Raw genomic sequence first — 19,504 nt, forward strand, 5'->3', positions numbered from 1 at the left:
AAACAAAAATAATTGCAGAAATATCTTATTAGCTTTTTTATTTAAAGACTCTAAAAACATATCTACTGGACACTTATCCGTAGTACAAACATTTCTAAAACACACTGGCGACCAAAAGCATACATACTGCCAAGTTCAGTACTACATATTTTCCAGTTAAAATTGATATACTACAGTTCACTTCTATTGTAGTATAATAATAATATAATTAGCTTGCTGCAATTCTAATTACATTACAGTACCCAAAATTTCACTACAGTTCTCTATATACTGCATGGTGTAGCAATATTGGACTATAACGCTGTATTGGACAATATGAGATCCAGATTCAGATCTCCACTCTGACACAAAGTTCAGTGTAGGTCACTTTGGCCACACAGTTGTTGCCAGAATACAATGGAGAAAGGAACCATGTCATTCTCCTCTCCCCACTTTGATCTGCACAGCCTTGTAAATTAGGTTAGACTAAAAATCTGTGACTGGCCTGCAATCATCCAGTCAGTTTCCACAGCAAAAACCTGGGTCTGGCAAACCCCACTCTGAAGTCACACCCCGCCCCCCCAACCTTGGCGTTCACTCACTTCGTCCTCATCCTTGCTGTCTTCCCACCCACCCTGTAGCTGAAACAGACACCAGCTTTCCATTCCCCCCCACCGCATATGTGTGTTTGTGTCCCCTTGTCTGTGGTGGTTCTAAGCCCTGAAAAAGGTCCAGAATGCCGAGAAGGAAGAATGGGGGGGGAGGGGTGCAGGGGGAGCATGACAACGGTCACACAGACACTGAAGCATATCATTCCTTTTGTTTACAGTGCACTGTTGCCACCTTTTCCTGTCATATCCAGGCTTGTGGTGTTTAGCATCAGCATGAGCTTGTAGCATTTGGGGGGGGGGGGGCTGGCATGGTTGTGTTATAGAGCAGTGGTCCCCAACCTTTTTTTTTTTAACCAGAGGTTTTTTTTTACCATGTTTTTTTTTTTTACCAGGGTTTTGTGGAAGACAATTTTTTCACAGATCGGGGTGCGGGGGCAGGGCAATGGTTTTCGAATGATACAATTGTGCACTTTATTTCTATTAGTTTGGTATAATGGCTAAGTTTGCAGACTTATCTGGGAGAACCGGGTTTCATTTCCCACTCCTCCACGCAGCTGCTGGAATGGCCTTGGTTAGCCACAGCTCTTGCAGTGCTGTCCTTGAAAGGGCAGCTTCTGTGAGAGCTCTCTCAGCCCCACCCACCTCAAAGGTTGTATGTTGTGGGGTAGGGAGGTAAAGGAGATTGTGAGCTGCTCTGAGAATCTGAGATTCGGAGTGGAGGGCAGGATATGAATCCAATGTCGTCTTATTATTATTACTACATTGTAATATATAATGAACTAATTATACAACTCAAGGCCCAGTTGCTAACAGGCCATGAACCGGTACCGGTACAGGGCCCGGGGGTTGGGGACCCCTATTATAGAGCATGCACCTCAATGCAGGTATTTTCTGTAGGGGAATTTATCTGATTTCAGTTTTCTATCTTCTCCCCCCTCCTTGCAGCATCTATCTAGTAAAAGTACAGTCTTTCTCCACAATGGGGACAAAAGCAGGAAGCATGTGACCTCAGCAGAATATAATGACACAGCCCTCACCTGGAGATTAAGGCAACCAAACAGAGTAACGCGTAAATTAGAACAGGGAAAAAGGCACAAAGCCTCTGTGAAAAACCAGCCTCTATAAATATACTGTATATTTATCAATTTTATGCAAGATACAGCATACTCATAAATTCATGTTGAAATAAATAACATTCATAGCGTAAGAATGCTAACCACGTCAGCACCCAATATCTTTTAAACAGCAATCAATGCCAATCATTTCAAAATCGAAGGTCCAGGCAATAGTGAAAAGTGTCGTTCTCACACGGAGTCCAACGCTCCTTGCTGCATTTGGACATTACACCTGCTACTTTTAGAAGAAGGACTTGGAGCATTGGACTCCATTTACAGAGGCTGGTTTTTTCATGGAGGCTTTGTGCCTTTTTCCCTGCTCACTTGGAGATTGGCAACAATGGTTTTCCAGACAGAAATGGCTAATTTTAAGAGTGAATTCTATGTCATGGTACTGTCTGAGATCCCATCCTTTCTCAAACACACCCTCTACAGATCCCACCCACGAAATCTCCAGGAATTTCCCAACCTGAAGTTGGCAACTGCTAATTCACATTGGCTGTCATAGAGGGACTGCTGCTGAACAAGAACAAGCAGCTGGGCCTAGTCAAGTCATGGCAGCCAGGTGGCATCAAATCACCCAGAGGGTGCTTCCAGGCCTAGAGTAGCCAACCTCCGGGTGGAGCCTGAAGATCTCCTGTGATCAGAACTTAATGCCAGACAACAGATTTATCTCCTCATCCTATAGAAAATAACTGTGGATTGTATGCTATTCTATTTGCCTGAGGCCTCTCCTTTTACTGAGACAAGCAGCCTGGGTTGCCTAGCAACAGCTAGCACTTCCCAGGGGAGAAATAAGCAGGGCCTTGCCTCCCTGGCTATTTGTATAGCCTTTGGAGGCTGTGTGTGCTGGGAGGCCTTTTGTGAAAAGTTTGTAGGAAAACCCGACACTTAGGCAAAAAATATACTACTAATAATTATTAAATAATTGAGTCCAACGCAGTGGTCTTACAGCCCAGTTCCAAACGAAGATCCTAGGTATTTTTTTACTCCTTTTCAATTTTTTCTTCCACAGTGGCTAGGGCTCTTTAATATGATACATAATTCTACATTAATCACATGTAAAATAAAATTAATTACATTATAATTAATATCATAATGTCATATATTACTATTCATACAGGCTGATCTTCAATCAATTAATTATATCTGTGGTCTTTTCTGAAGCCACAGTAGCTCTGCAGCCCTTTCTAAGGCTGGTTAACAGAGAGGACACAGAAGAGTTGGCTGTCTCTGAGGTAAAACTGTTAACATTCCTGGGCCTGAGTAGGCAGGGCAGAGGAACATGTCCCTCACAGTTTACTGTTTGCTTCACAGCAGCATTGTTTGTTTGTGGTGGACAGAAGACTGTCCCAGACTTCTTACAACAGGCCCTGAGGAGAGGCAGCAGTAATCAGTAAGGCTCCGGGAGAACTTTTCAGAAGAGAACTGTCTCACTCAAAGGTCAGTGGCCTTCTGATGGGGCTCTGGCCTGACAGGGCTGGCAGTAGGCGGGTCACAGCAAGGCTACCCAATGACAGGAGGAAGTGGTGACAGAGTGCAAAGCCACTCCTGTGGTTGCCACAATTTCCAATAAAAATTGAGGATCAAGCCACCACATTGAGCTTTTATTATGTCTACTAGGAGTAAGGCCTGTTGTGGAAAAAAAAATACAACGGGCTCTAGAAGGAGGCTCTGGGCAAGTGCCTGCCACCCTTGCTGTCTTCCCATTCACCTAAGTGAAGGCATTAACTTTCCTCCATCTTAAGGGGAGCTTATCTTTGCTATCTAGAGAGCAGTTGAAAATCTGAGTGATCTCCAGTGGTTCCCTAGGAGGAAATGGCATTGTACCTGTCTGAGGTTCCACCCCTCCTCAAACCCCACCCCTTAAATATCCATGAATTCCCTAACCTGGAGCTGGCAACCTATCTCCTTCCCTTTATCTGCCCCTCTGACTTCAGCTTTCCATCTCCTTCCCCCTCCCTGCTGCTTCTACATAGGCTGTCTTTCTCCACAGTGCGGGGTGGGGAACCAAATCAGCTTACATAATTCTCTTCTGCCCCCTTTGATCTGAACAACCACCCTGTGAGGCAGGCTAGGCTGGAAGTCTGTGACTGGTCTGAAATCAGTCAATCAGCTTCCACATCAAGGCAGACCCCACTCTGAAGACCTAACTCCTATGTCCTCCTCAAAGTCTACCACAGAATCTCCAGGAATTTCCCATCAACATGGAAAGATACCACTGAAGGCCTCTGGGCGAGTGTGTGCCACCCTTGCTGACTTCCCACCTACTCAAGTGAAGGCATTCACTCCCCCCCCACATACCTCAAGGGGAGCTGATCTCTACCATCTGGAGAGCAGTTGTAATTCTGAGTGATCGCCAGCCCTCACCTGGAGATTGGTTACCAGGAGGAAATTGTTGGTTTGGAGTCTATGGCATTGTACCTCTCTGAGGTCTCACACCTCCTCAAACCCTGCCCTCTCCAGGCCCGGCCCCTTAAATCTCCAGGAATTTCCTAACCTGGAGTTGGCAATCCTATCTCCTTCCCTTTATCTGCCCCTCTGACTCCAGCTTTCCATCACCTGTGCCCTCCCTGCAGCCTCTATATAGGAAAATTAGCCTTTCTTCACAGTGAGGGGGTGGGGCAGGGAAACCAAAGCAGTTTACATCATTCTCTCCCCCCATGTAATCTGTGAGGCAGGTTAGGCTGGAAGTCTGTGACTGGTCTGAAATCAGTCAGTCAGCTTCCACAGCAAGGACCTGGGTCTGAAGCCCTAACTCCTATGCCCTCCTCAAAGACCACCACAGAATCTCCAGGAATTTCTCACCAACCTGGAACTGGCAGTCATAGTCAGCACTGGACCCAGTGAGTTCTGCCTCAGAGGCTTGTAGTGAGACCTTTCAGACCAACAGACTATGGGCGTTTTCGCACAGAGCTTACCCCGGAGCAACGTCCCTCTTCACTGCGCAGCGTCTGCGCGGATTTCGCACCAACTGCTCCGCAGAACCAGGAAGAGCCGCGAAGTGCCAAGCCTTTTGCGTCGCAAATGTAAACCGCTAAAAACCAGTTGTCACCTCAATCTGACTCAGGTCTTTCAACACCCCTTCCAAAATTAGTGGTTCTGGAGCGGGCAAACACTTCTTAACTTCCACAGTGAAGACGAAGGCAAAAATGCATTCAGCTTCTCAGCCATTTCCCTATCCTCCTTCAGTAATCCTTTTACCCCTTGGTCATCCAAGGGCCCCACTGCCTCCCTGGCTGGTTTCCTGCTTCTAATATATTTGAAGAAATTTTTATTGTTGGTCTTTATGTTTTTTGCAATATGCTCCTCATAGTCCCTTTTTGCCTGCCTGATCACAGTCTTCCATTTGATTTGCCACAGCCTGTGTTCCCTTTTATCAATCTCACTTGGACTAGCTTTCCACCGCTTAAAGGAGTCCTTCTTACCTTTTACAGCTTCCATTACTTTGTTTGTTAACCATGCAAGCCTTTTCTTATACCTGTTTGTGCCTTTCCTAACTTGTGCTATATATATTATCTAAGCTTCGAGGATTGTAGTTTTAAATAGCCTCCAAGCTTCCCCAAGGGTTTTGACTGCATTTACCTTTCCTTTCAGTTTCCTCTTCACATGCCTCCTCATCTCAGAGAATTTACCCCTTTTAAAGTTATACATGGTTGTGCTGGTCTTTTGGGGCAACTCTCTATTTATACAAATGGTGAAATCAATAAAGTTATGTTTATTATTTATTTATTTATTTGATTTATATCCCGCCCTACCCCACTGAAGCGGGCTCAGGGCGGTTATTGTCACTGCTCCCAAGCGGTGCGATCACTTTTACATCTCTCACCAGGTCTTGGGCATTACTTAGGACCATATCCAGGATCGCCCCACCCTGGTAGGTTCTGTGACCATCTGCTCCATAGCACAGTCATTGAGAGCATCGAGAATCTCTTTCTCTTGACCAGAACACATATTGACCCAATCAATCTGCGGGTAGTTAAAATCACCTATTACGACAGTTTTTACATGTGGGGCAAGGCAGTACCACAGATAGGTAGGTCCTAGGCCATACAGGTTAATACCAGTACTTTGAAATGGATTCGGTATGCAACAGGCAGCCAGTGCAGGCTGAATGTGCTCCTGCCGAGGGAGCCCCATTAGTAGCCTGGCTGCAGCATTCTGCACCAGCTGCAGCTTCTGAATCTGAGTCAAGGGCATCCCCATGCAGAGAGTGTTACAGTAATCTATTCTCAAGGTGATCGAGGCATGGATCACCATTGCTAAGTCACTGAACTCAAGGTAGGGGACCAACTGCTGTATTCACCGAAGGAGGTAAAAGGTGGATCTGGCAGTGGCTGCTACCTGGGCCTCCAAAGTTAAGGAGGGCTCCAGGAGTACTCACAAGCTCTTAACTCTCGACGCTGGCATCAATGGTGCCCCATCAAAGGCTGGTAAAGGGATTGCCCTTCCTGGGCCGCTGCAACTTAGATAGAGAACCTCTGACTTCTTCAGATTCAGCTTTAGTTGACTCAGCCTGAGCCATGATACCATGGCTTGCAGCACCAGGTCCAAGTTCTCTGGGGCGCAGCCAGACCAGCCACCCATCAATAGATAGAGCTGGGTGTCATCCGCATACTGATGACAACCCGACCCATGCCTCTTGACCATCTGGGCAAGGGGGCACATGTAGATGCTGAACAGGGGCATCCCACAGATAAGTGGTTGTCTCTGGGACGACAATTCCCCCTTTGTCCCTGACCTTGGAAGAAAGAGGAAAGCCACTGTAAGGCAGACCCCTGTATCCCCACATCGGCAAAATAGCTGGACAGCAGCTGATGGTCAACTGTATCAAATGCAGCCAACAGATCTAATAGCAGCAATACTGCCGAGCCGCCTTGATCCAGATGCCTCAGGGGGTCATATTTGTCATATTTCACTTAAAAAAAAAACTAGACTGCAAGAAGTTTTTTTCTCCTCCTACGTGCTGGTATGTTTTCTAAGGCTCAGTACAGTGCGACAGTTCAAGGCTAGGTCTACAATATAGTGGACTATAATGGAAAGGAGCAGGGAGGCCTGTTCTCCAGAGGCTGGGTCTACCAATATAGTGGAAAGAGGTAGACCTGTTCTCCGGAGGCTTGGTCTACCTCCATAGAGGGCATTTTCTGTAATGAAATTTGATTTGATTCTGTTTTCTCATATAATATTGAAATAATTCTTAAAATATAATTTAAAAGAATTGTCAAATGAGATTTTTACAAAGTTATGGAAATAATCTAAAAAACTAACTTATGCTATAGTCAAATGTGGACTCACTCACAACTTTAATGCTGCTAGGTTTTTTTTGCTCACAAGGTAGAATTTTACAGGGGACATTGCAGCGAAGCATCTTCAAGATGGAATTCTAATGTCTAAATCAGTAAGGACTTCGGGGCAGAGTGTCCCCATGCTATAATGTTTAAACTAAACCTATTTACTTATCCAAGTGGAAGGTTCTTAACTGAGTTTGACCCAAATATCAGACATTTGCCCAGAGGGTTCATGTTATGCAATTTAGATGTAGAACTATCATCTGACTGCTCTGCGACAAGTTATTAACAATTTTAATTACTCAAAAGAATCAACACTTAGGTTTGAGCAGAAGGCAGCAAGTCCCTGAGTCTGTTCTACAAACCTGAATGTCAAATGAATTAACACTGTTTAAGAAATGGAAACTAAAATGGCAATAGATTCCTACCACTCATAATCACTGTTGCCCTTCACTATGATAAACCACTGTAAAGGCAGAGAGATTACAAACTAATCTCCAAACAAATACAGGTCATTTCTTTCTCATTTTTGTCCACGATTAATACCATGCATCTTTAGTGTTTGTTTATGAAATTTTCTCTACTAGCCACAATATTAACTGTGCCCAGTGTAACCTACATTGCAACACTAAGAATGCACCTCACACATTTTTTTAAAAAAGGAGAGGGAATAAAAGCCATTATGTAGGATGGCTACTAACCATTCACTCACCAGACTGCGAACCTGAGGTGATCCTGAAAGAGCTGACATTTCATATGTAAAAATTAAGTGAAAAAATAACTTGATCTTTAGAATTTAATTCTGCAGACATAATACCTTTTCTCCAGGAGACAATTCTACAGAACGTTCTTTCTCTTCCAAATGAGATGTGTCTCTCACTTCTTTCAATGAGGGAGAAGCTTTAAAACATCTTTCATATTCTGTTTCAGGAATAACTGCAGGAGACTTGTGTGCAGGATTGGATTTACTTGCACTGTGAATAACCTTAGGTTTACAAAATATGTTAGTGTGGTTATTTTAAAATCTGAATTAACAGTACTGTTGAAACAACAATATTCATTATTTATAAAGCGTCTGATGGCTAGGTGCTATATTTTTTTAAAAAAATACAAGCTTTTACGTTACCTGATCTGCTGCAAGTACTGGAGAAACTTTCTGAGGGGTCTTCCAAACAAACTGCGTTTGATACTCAGAACTTCTGGGGAAGCTACTGGACCGTAAAATATTCATGCCTGCTTTCCTCTGCAAGACTCTCTTAAGCTGTCAACAGAAACTGACAGTGAATTCAGGAAGATGTCCTTTTGCTGTTTTCATTAACCAACGTTTGAAGTTTTCCAATTCGTGTGAGTATCCTTAACTTGGATCAAGTGAATAAAGGCAAAATATGCCATCCCATTCTACAAGTATCTCTGAAGCCTAATGCTAAATTAAATCCTGCTCTCACTAATTTCAGCAGTAAATCCACCACTTTTTTAGAAGATAGAAGGGACCTGTCATACAAATACAGTTTGTTCAGCATAAACATTAAACTAGAGATCTGATTAGTTAACTCACATCAGTACATCAGCTTTCTTTACCTCTACCACCTTTTCTCCCAGCTATATTTCTTTCCTCAGATTCCTTTCACATTTTCTCTTAATTAGACTACCTTGCTTCCAATGCTTTAGGTGCACCAGCCTCCTCCTTTACTGCTCACCTACCTCCTTCTTTAGCCTTCTCCCATACTTTAAAGCTGCTCAACCAATAACAGCCAAAGGTCCTTCTGTCTACACTACCACTCTGTCATGTTAGTGGAGCTCCATCAATTCCCTGACAGAGATTTCACCACCTCTGTCATTAGATCTTGTAGTATATATCGAATAGACGCAGAAGCCCTGCTCACAACTTACCGTGAACATATGTACAATCTGCGTACAGTGTACAATTTGATTTTTCTTTATATATCTGTTGAGTAATTCCAATGCTACATTCAGTGCATGTACAGCTGATCATGTGAAATAAACTCCACAATAATTCTGGTACTGGTCCCTGGTTTCAACTAAAAAATGAACGTGCTGTTGGCTCTTTCTTACAAACAGATGTACAAACAAACATGAAGGATACACATGTGTTCACTTTGACATGCAAACAGGGCTTGAGTTCCAATATAAAGAACTTTTAAAAAATCAGACACAATTAAACCAAAATGCTTATATATAGGCTGTACTTTAAATTACCAAAATCAAACAATTATAGTAATTCCCTACCCCATTGTCTATTTTTCCTAAGTCCTTTTCTGTAGGTGCTAATGTTCCATTTTCATGCACTGGAGTTTTGGGCAATAATTTCTTCTTGTTTTCTGAAAGAACTCCAGTTGGTTCCAGTTTAGAACCTGCAGAACTAGGATGCATTTTTTCAGGAAGCCTGGGAGCAGTAGGTGTCTTTTCCTGATTTATATCATCCTTGCTGTGATTTTTGTGCAACTCCACTGGTGGAGGAACTTCACATTCTGATGATTTATCTGTCTTGCAATCATTATCTCTGTTCCACTCAAAGGACTTTGAAATCTGTGTTCTGTAATATGGCACTCTTCTCTTGGAAATAAAATTTGGTTCTCTTGCAATTCCTGTAAAACATGTGACATCAGATATGTGTAGCTTGGAAAAGTTGCAGAGGATTTTGATTCTCAGCTGCTTCCATACAGCAGTTAGATAAAGAAATAAAAGATGCAAATGGACATTTCATAAAACAAATATGTATTTCATTTTGGTAACAGTGCTTAAGAACCTTAATCAACAACACCCTGTGTGTTTCACTGTTGAAACATGACAGGCTATCAAAAGTGGGTCCTTTCAAAACTGCCTCTGTCAGTCTGTTTTGCAATATGAAGGGAGGGGGGATAATCCTTCAGTACTGATATCACATGTACATAACAGCTAAGCCCTACAAGCAGCTGCATTCTGCACTAATTGAGGTTTCTGGGTTGCTTTCGAGGCAGCCCCACATACAGCACGTTGCAGTAATCCAATCTATAGGCTACAGAAGTGCAGATCAGAGAGGCCTGATCAGCAGAGTCCTGGAGGGAAGACAGTTTCCAAATTAAGTGCAGATGAAAGAAGGCATTTCTAGCAATAGCTTCAGCCTGGTTTTTTTTAAATGATACAATTTAAAATTTATATTGGATGATACAACTTATATCGCTTAACGCTATATAATAAAAACAAAAGGAGAAACTACTCTCTGAAGTGCTACAGCGCCTAAAAACAAGGGACAACATAACTGGGCATACCAAGCTGATCTGACCGAAGTCCAGCCCACTGCCATTGTTGCTCCTGCATGGGGCTACAAGGATTAGATTGATCTGCTTTTCTCCACTTGAAGTTCCTCCTGTACTCACTCAACCCCTAGAGCAAGATAAAACATGCAACAGTGATTGACGCTATATTTCAGCTCCATTTTGACAACTCTGAAAATGAAAAAAGATTTGAGATTTCAAAGTATATAGCCATCTCATTCTTTTAAAACCAGACAAGACTCCTAGTTTCACAGCTAGAACTAAGAAGTACTGTTCATCATTTATAATTGTTCATCATTATAATAAGTAGCAGAGTGTCTATTGAAAAGCTGTACACTGAAAGAATATCCTAGGAGGCACTATGTGCCCTTCCACTGTAGCTCCTAGGGAAATGCCTTTATTCAGCATAGATCCCCAAACTTCAGGGGTGTGAGGTAGGCTTCACTATCACCAAACATAAGGTTTTGCTTCTTCAGACTAAAGAGCAAACTATGTGCACATGCAAACCTTCTCTCTTACTCTCATAACTCCAGAACAAAGTTTGATTCCAGTGGCATCTTTAAGACCAACAAAGTTTTATTCCAGGTAAAAGTTTTTGTGTGCATGCACACTTCTTCAGATCTTCAGCTACTCACCTGAATCTATCTCATAACCCCAGTCATCAACAGTTTCTATCTGCATAGCAGTGTCCTAGGTTGGGAAGCAACATTCAAATACATAAATAACAGTTGATATTTTAAATGTGTACTTTATCGCCCCTGTTCTCTGACCTCACAACAACTCAGGAATTCGGAGGGGAGCCATTATTTCCACTGTATAGACAGCAAACAGAAGCTAGGATATTGTGACTTGCCCAAGATCACAAAATGCATCTTAAGGTTAAGAGTATAAGGACCAAATCACATGGTGTAGTGTTTAGACCATCATACTATAACTGAAAAGACCCAGTTTCACATCTCTACAAAATGTCCTCAACTTTGGTCCCGTTACTCTCTCTGAGCCTACAAAGAAAGAAGTTTCAATCAGGAATTAACAAAAAACATCTGGACAGCTACCGTTAGCCACCCCTGTCCTATATGATGGCCACACAAAATGGGAAAGCACAACCCACCAATAAATTCAGTAGAAAAAAATAAAAACAAACTATGCATAAAACAGCAGACAAAATCATCTACAGTTATGTTTCACACCAGTTCCTATGTAGAAGCATTTTTACACATTATTTTGTGTAAAGTAGCCTTCAGAGAGAAAACATGTATTAATACATACTTAAGCATTATTTTTGCACTACTAATTCTTTAAAGATCTGCTTTCTCTCTCTCACTCTCTCTCTCACCATAGTTTATTCTCTTGCAGTCCAGAGAAGGAAAGTTTAAATCTGATTTATCTCATGCAGTCTCCTATACATTCAGAGTTAACATCAGTAATACCTGCACTATCAATGTGTCTCCCTACTGCCTGCTGAATTCCATACTGAGAGAAAAGTACCTCTTACCCCCTCTTCCCAAGTGCTGACATCAGTTCAACACAACCTATGGCCATCCCCGTGTCCTCAAATGGGGAGGGGTAAACTCACCCTCCTCATCCCATTGATTCCGATGCCCAGCACGTCTGTCCGTCGCCTGCTCCTTTCCCGTCCTCCAGCGCCGGTCCGGGAGCAGGATCTGCTGGATTACCCTCCCCCAGGACAAGGAACAGCGGGTGTGGGCGATTTAAACCGGGATCACTGGAAGCGTTAACCCCTCCCGTCCCGCTCGCCATTTGTCATTGCAACAAGCACGCTGCTAAGCATGGCCCTCGGCATTTCAGAACTGCAGATCTGCCAAAGGGGCTCTCCTCGAAGGCACCAAGAACCGCCACGGAAAGAGGCGCTTTTACTGATTAGAAGCCTTGGCGGAGAAGCGGCGGCCCATCCGGACTCACCTTAAAGCGGACAGGCATGGCTACTTCCCCTCGTCGTCTGCCTGGCGGCTCTGGCCCCAACGTCCTCAGACGCCGCGCAGCCCGGAGGAAGAGGGGGAGGACGCGGTGATTGTAAACAAATGCGTCTCCTTAGCAAAACCCCCAGCCCGCCTCACCTCAGACGCTTGCGCGGGAGCTGCCCAATCAGCGCCTCAGCCCCGGCTTCTCGCCTGCCCTCCACCGCCAGTCCAAGGGTTTGAGGGAAGAGCTGCCCTGACCCTCTCTGCTGCTGGAGTTACCTGAGAGCCGCGCCGGGATTCTGCGCGACAGGCCTAGCTCCAAGCCGGTCCTCTGGACAGCAGGGAGAGGCGCAGAGAACCTCCCTCCCTCCCTCCCTCCAGGGGGATTAGGTTAAGCCTCTGCTGATCTCCTCCGGGGTGGGAGGGCGCTGGATCCGCAGGGGGGAGGCGCTTTGTTAGAGCTCTCGCTTCCTTTCCGGGCCCTTCGTTCTGGAAAAGTTCGCTCGTGCTTTGGGTATGCCGCCCTAGCAAGACACGAAAAGAAGAGTCTTGTGGACCCCCGCCGAGGACTTAATGAAATCATTTTGCGTTCGTGGACTAGAGCCGCTGCTTCTTGAGAATGGAAGTGTAGGTTAAGACTGTACGAAGAGCCTGGTGGATCAGCCCGGTGGCCCAATTAGTCCAGCATCCTCTTCCACAAGTGGCCAACCAGTTGCCCTGGAAAACCAAACAAGCAGAGCGTAGAGGCCGGCCAAGGCCTTCTTCCATGCTACCTCCCAGCACTGGTGTTCAACACTTTGCGGCCTTTGTAGGTGGAGGGGCTCTGCAGTCACCATGACTAGTAGCCATTGATGGCACAGTTTAATTTCTCTCTCTCTCTCTCAATTATTTCCTTCTGTTTGTCCTGAACCTATTTCCCAACAACTTCATTGGGTGCCCCGAGTTCTAATATTATTGGATGGGGGGGGGGACCTCCCTCTATCCACTTTCTGCCCTTTCTGCTCTGCTCTGACCTGGATAGGCCAGGGTAGCCCAATCTCAATCTCAGAAGGCAGGCAGAGTCAGTCCTGGTTAGTATTTCGATGTGGGACGTATAAAGCTATAAATGTTTATTGAAAAGAAAGTGTCCACACATGTGGACAGCAATGGGTGGCGCAAAGGAACTAAAAGAAAAGTGTAAATACATATTTCTGTTCCTCTGTATGAGCTTCTGGTTTCCTTGTGCTGATAACATCGTGATCACAGTAAAGAACAGATCAATTGAAAGGACTCAGGAAGTACTGACTAGGGACCTCAAAATTTTGGCTGACTGCTACCATAAATGGTAGCTTACTTCAAATCCAAAAAAACCCAGAATTCTGCTGTTTCTATCTCAACAATCTTGCCAACCGTGAACTGAATGGCTACCTTAATGGCACCGACTTACACATAACCATACACCTTTGCTTTGTTGTTGTTCAGTTGCACAGTCGAATCCGACTTTGTGACCCCATGGACCAAAAATGCAATTGAATGTTTTAAATGTTTAAGTGTTTTAAATAATTTTAAATTGTAGTTTTTTATTGGTTAAATTGTAAAAATGTATGTTGTTAGCCGCCCTGAGTCCGCTTGCGGAGAGGGCGGGATAGAAATTTAAAGTAATAAATAAGTCACTCCAGGCCCTCCTGTCTTCCACCATCCTCCCAAGTCCGCTCAAATTCATGTTAGTTATATCAGTAATGCTGTCCAGCCATCTCATCTTTTGCTGTCCCCTTCTTCATTTGCCTTCCATCTTTCCCAGCATGAGGGTCTTCTCCAGTGAATGCTCCCTTCTCATTTGGTGGCCAAAGTATTTGAGCTTCAGCATCTAACCTTCCGGGGAACAGTCAGGGTTGATTTCCCTTAGGACTGCCTGATTTGATCTTGCAGGCCAAGGGATTCCAGCACCATAACTCGAAAGCATCTATTCTTCTAAGCTTGGCCTTTCTTATGGTCCAACTCTCACTTTTCTAGCTGAAGGTGTCCAGTCCAATACCTTGTATCTAGCTAGGTCTGCCATTTGCTTTTCTAAAGCCTGACTGGGTAAGGCTGGAAAGCAATGGACTTACCCCTCCTGCTTGTTCTCTGCCAAGAGAAAAAAACTTTTTAAAACTAAAAGCAAAGGTTTTTCTGAGTCCAAATGTTACATATTTGCAACTGAACTCACTTTATTTCACCAAATATCCCTTTAAAAAACATTTCTCCACACACCTCTTTGTCCTTCCTCCAGCTCTTCAATATCATATTTGCATAGGGTTGTCAGGTCCAATTCAAGAAATATCTGGTGACTTTGAGGGTGGAGCCAGGAGCAAGGTTGTGACAAGCATGATTGAACTCCCAAGGGAGTTCTGGCCATCACATTTATGGGTCAGCCATAGCTCTCGTAGGATTTGTCCTTGAAAGGGAAACTTCTGGGAGAGCTCTCTCAGCCCCACCCACCTCACAGGGTATCTGTTGTGGGAGAAGGAGAAAAAAGGAGATTGTAAGCCACTCTGAGACTTTGATTCAGAGAGAAGGATGGGGTATAAATCTGCGGTCTTCTTCCCTCCAATGGAAATAATGAAGGATAGGGGCACCTTTGGGGGCTCATAGAATTGGACCTCCACGTCCAATCTTTTTGAAACTTGGAGGGTATTTTGAGGAGAGGAACCTGATGCTATGCTGAAAATTTGGTGTCTCTACCTCAAACAACAGCTCCCCACAAACCCCAAATACCTGCAGATCAATTCTCCATTATACCCTATAGGGATCGGTCTCCATAGGGAATAATGGAGTGCCCAGCAGATATTTCCCTCCTTCCCCTTGCTTTCTGATTACCCTGAAGCAGGAGGAGGGTCTCCAAACCAGGGGATCCCCTGCTCCCACCTGGGGATTGCGAAACTATAGGATCTTAGCGTACAGCTGTGTAAATAAAAAAACCACTAAGAGACAGCATAAATTTTAAACAACAAAACAGTATAATGTAAAGGTCAGTGATGTCCTGACAGAGCTTGCACATAGAACTTCAAATAGACAAGAGCATGTAGCAAGAAGACATTAACGAAAGACAGTTCAAAAGCAATCTTACCAATCACCAAGGAGTGACAATTTTCCAGTATTTAGTTCATGGAACTAAAGAAGCCCTTCCAAAGACGTCTGTTCTAGATATCAAGACGTTTCATCTGTCTTTTTTCAGTTTGGAGGCTTATTTATCACTGGAACCCAATCTTTACAATACATTCACAGGAGACCAACAGGGTTCAGAACATGTCTGTAAGATTTCCAGATTCGCCTGGAACCTGGTTCATGTTCTGAATCTGGTTCCAGGAGAACCTGGAAATCTAACAGTCATGTTCTGAACTTTGTTGGTCGCCTGTGAATGTATTGTAAAAATTGGGTTCCAGTGATAAATAAGCCTCCAAACTGAAGAAAGACGGATGAAACATCTTGATATCTAGAGTCTTTGGAAGGGCTTCTTTAATTCCATGAACTAAATACTGGAAAATTGTCACTCCTTGGTGATTGGAAAGACTGCTTTTGAATTGTCTTCCGTTAATGTCTTCTTGCTACACACTCTTGTCTATTTGAAGTTCTATGTGCAAGCTCTGTCAGGACCCCACTGACCTTTACATTACACTGTTTTGTTGATCAAAATTTATGGTGTCTCTCAGTGGGTTTTTTATTTACCCACCTGGGGATTGGCAACCGTGACGGCCAGGTGTAATTCCTTACAGTTGTGTTCATCTTCCTATAGGTGGGGGTCTTTTACTGTTTTTTACAGTCTTTCAGTCCTGGTCCTACAAGATATCCACTCCAAGAATTAATGTTGACTATTGCTGAGCAACAAGCAGGCAGACTCTCCTGAGCCGCCAAGTGGTCTCTTCTTCTGTGCTTAGGAGAGGCTGGTGAGGAAGCCAGCCTCTGTGGCATCTCTGTCTTCTCTTGGAAGACTGAACAGCCCAGCCATGACCGGGAAGTGTTCTCACTTCCTGATGCTTCCCCCATTGGGTCTGCTGTGGGATCCAGCTGCTCAGGTGGAGATTCCATTAGTGTGTGGCTTGATTCTTCAGATTCCTCTGAGAAGGAGGGGTGGTAAGTGGCTGGCCCATGACAACAAGGTCACTGCTTTGTGCGTCTTCTCTGCCTTCTCTTCCTCAGTGCTGTAGCTGCCTCCTCCTCCATCCCAAGGGCTCTCCTGTGCCTCCTTCATATTCCTTTAGGCTCTACAGGGGCAGGCAAGGGATGGGTCTTGCTCACCCACCAGCAGTGTCCTGTTCCTTCTGGCCCAGCTGGACCGGTGAGATCACAGTGCCATCACTGAAGTCCCACAGGGGGCCCTGTCATTCACGCTGCCATATAACCAGGAGAACCTTGAAATCTAACAGTCATGTTCTGAACCTTGTTGGTCTTCTGTGAATGTATTGTAAAGACTGGGTTTCAGTGATAAATAAGCCCCCAAACTGAAGAAAGACGGATGAAACATCTTGATATCTAGAACAGACATCTTTGGAAGGGCTTCTTTTAGTTCTATGAATTAAATACTGGAATATTGTTATTCCTTTGTGATTAGAAAGACTATTTTTGAACTGTCTTCTGTGAATGTCTTTTTGCTACATGCTCTTGTCTATTTGAAGTTCTATGTGCAAGCTTTGTCAGAACACCACTGACCCCCTACATTACACTGTCTTGTTTAAAATTTATGGTGTCTCGTAGCAGTTTTTTTGTTTACACATATGACCAGGGCCAGCTCACCCACTAGGGACACTAGGCGCTTGCCTAGGATGCCAGGAGGGAGGGGTGCCAAACTGAGCTCCCCCCTGCCCATGGCAAATGCCTAGTTTGCCTGCCTGCTTCTCTCTCCTCTTCCCTAGCCAGTTTTCTGCTCCTGATAATATATTATGTCTTAATATTTCCGACCATCTGCTCCTCAAATTATCTTTATGTTGCCATATTGTTGTTACAGTATGGAAGGGATGTGCAAGAGTATATGGAGGAGTGCCACCACTCAAGCTGCTGCCTTTGCCCCTGTCTGTCATTGGCTTGGAGCTCCACATGTGGGATTTGTGAACTAGCTTCCACCTCAGTTTTTCCTCTTCGCTATCCAGCACAGAAGTGGCCAGGTGTGAGGGTGAGACTCCCTGAGCTTTATTTACTATAAAACCTTTATTTACTGTAAAACAACTTTGCACTGTAGAGCAAAAGTACCCAGGAAAAGAATATAACAGCACTAAAGAGTTATTGCAGAACTAAGGAAGGTAATAAGTCTAAGTTTTAGAGACTCAGCAAATGCATAGGTTGGAAATGACAGCCTCCCTTTTCCTTCCGCCCTCTGAGGACTGACCCAGTGCTCAGTGTGGGCAGTGAAACAGCTATGGATGCCTCTAGGGCAGACAGCTCGAACCCCTTCCCCACTATCAGGTGCCTGGATCTGCTGACAAGAGTAGGTTCCTGTAACGTACTGAGACAGGAGACGTTGGTAGGGCAACATGCTTTAATGGAGGCACGTTACAAGAGAGCAAACACGCGGGCCGGGCCCCGCTTATATACAATATCCCGGAACAACCTCCCTGGCTGGCCAGCCCAATCCTGGCCAGTTAAACTTCCCGCCACAGCCTGTGATGGGCGGGGTGTTTCGCGCCCTGTGCGGAGTCGCCTGGGGGCAGCCCAGTCGCCTCTGCACATGGCCGCGTTTGCTTGGTCTATCGTCCTTGCGTTATATCGTAATGGCATCCTAGCGATACACTACACCCCTCCTCCCCTAGTCTTTGTACATAGTCCCTTAGGTAGGCGGACGGCCGGCGCTCCCGGGTTGATTGTCTGGGGGCGGCTTGTGGTGTAGGCGCTGCTTCGGTGGCGGGAGCCTCCTCGGGGAGCGATGCTTCTGCGGGCCGTAGGTCGACCTCTGGGGGTTGCTCGGGCTCCGCCGGTCCTGAGTGTTCTTGAGGGAGCGGGGTCGGTGCCGGCGCGATGGTCTCCGGCCGACCCATCGCGGGCTCTCCTCCGGGGGATGCCTCCTCCAAGTCGGTTGGCACTTCCGGTAAGGTGCGGCGACGCAGTTGATCAATGTGCCGCCGAAGGGTCTGGCCCCCCTCCGTGGCTACCTCGTAATGGTGGGTCCCAATTACCTGCCGCACCCGACCCGCCACCCACATGGGTCCCTGGGCATAGTTTCGTGCGAACACGGGGTCCCCCGCGAAGAACCCACGGGCTGCCTCCCGGATCTCCGGGGACCTTCGGATGTCTGAGGCTCGGTCAGGGTGCAGCCTGTCGAGCCTCGTGATAAGTTTGCGCCCCATGAGGAACTCTGCCGGGCTTACCCCCGTGACCGGGTTGGGGGTTACCCTGTTGTCAAACAGGAAGGCGGCTAGTCTGTGGTCCCAGTCGCCCTGCACAATACGGCCCAGGGCTTCCTTGGTTGTTCGGACCATTCGCTCTGCCTGTCCGTTGGTGGCTGGGTGGAACGGGGCCGACCTTATGTGCCTGATCAGGTACCTCTGCAGGAATGCCTGAAATTCCCCCGAGGTGAAGACCGCCCCGTTGTCAGTGACTATAGTGTCCGGAATGCCGTGGGTGCTAAGGGCCCGCCGCAGTGCCCGTATTGCGGCGGCTGATGAAGTGGATGCTACTGGAATGACCTCCAGCCATTTGGTGTAGGCATCCACCATGATCAGAAAGATCTGTCCCTGGAAGGGCCCCGCGAAGTCTAGGTGTAGCCTGGACCAAGGTTTCCGGGTGGTTTCCCACCGTGTGACCGGGGCGCTTGGTGGCTCGGGGCATGACTCTTGACATATGCTGCACCTCCGCACCCAGTTCTCGATCTCCTCATCCATCCCCGGCCACCAGACGTAGCTCCTGGCTAGAGCCTTCATCCTGACTATACCGGGGTGGGTCTCGTGGAGTGACTCTAGGACTCGCTTTTGCAGCGGTGGGGGGGAACCACCACCCTGCTTCCCCATAGGATGCACCCTTTGTGTGCTGCTAGCTCCTCTCTTCTCATTTTGTAGGGCTTAAATTCTTCCCCCATGTTCCCATCTGGCCACCCCCTCACCACCCAGTCGAGAACCCTTGCTAGTGTTTTGTTCTTCCCTGTAGCCCTGGCGACCTCTGCAGCGTGGAGGGGTTGCTCCGGGAGGGATTCGACCAACATGACCAGGTGTGCGGGGGCTGGGTCAGGTTCGGTGACTGGGAGAGGCAATCGGCTAAGCGCGTCCGCGTGGCCCATGGCTTTGCCGGCTCAGTGGACCAGTGTGTACGTGTATGAGTTGAGGAATTGGTTCCACCTCAACACGCGCTGTGAAAGTATTTGGGGGGTTTGTC

General features: G+C 45.9%; 1 protein-coding gene across 1 annotated transcript in view; it reads right to left on the bottom strand.

The window, feature by feature from the left end:
• MDM1 (Mdm1 nuclear protein) overlaps window positions 1-12,345 on the bottom strand; it is a 42,724-nt gene extending 30,379 nt beyond the window's left edge. Inside the window, exons 1-5 of the mRNA XM_060245018.1 lie at window positions 12,192-12,345; window positions 10,263-10,377; window positions 9,241-9,599; window positions 8,120-8,254; window positions 7,811-7,978 (exon numbers count right to left, since the gene is read on the bottom strand). Of these exons, the coding sequence (XP_060101001.1) occupies window positions 7,811-7,978; window positions 8,120-8,254; window positions 9,241-9,599; window positions 10,263-10,377; window positions 12,192-12,209 (795 nt within the window). The 5' untranslated portion in view covers window positions 12,210-12,345. The remainder of the gene's footprint in view (window positions 1-7,810; window positions 7,979-8,119; window positions 8,255-9,240; window positions 9,600-10,262; window positions 10,378-12,191) is intronic.
• Window positions 12,346-19,504: the final 7,159 nt, after the last annotated feature.

This window comes from Heteronotia binoei, chromosome 8 (assembly GCF_032191835.1).
Source record: "Heteronotia binoei isolate CCM8104 ecotype False Entrance Well chromosome 8, APGP_CSIRO_Hbin_v1, whole genome shotgun sequence".
Lineage (NCBI taxonomy): Eukaryota > Metazoa > Chordata > Lepidosauria > Squamata > Gekkonidae > Heteronotia > Heteronotia binoei.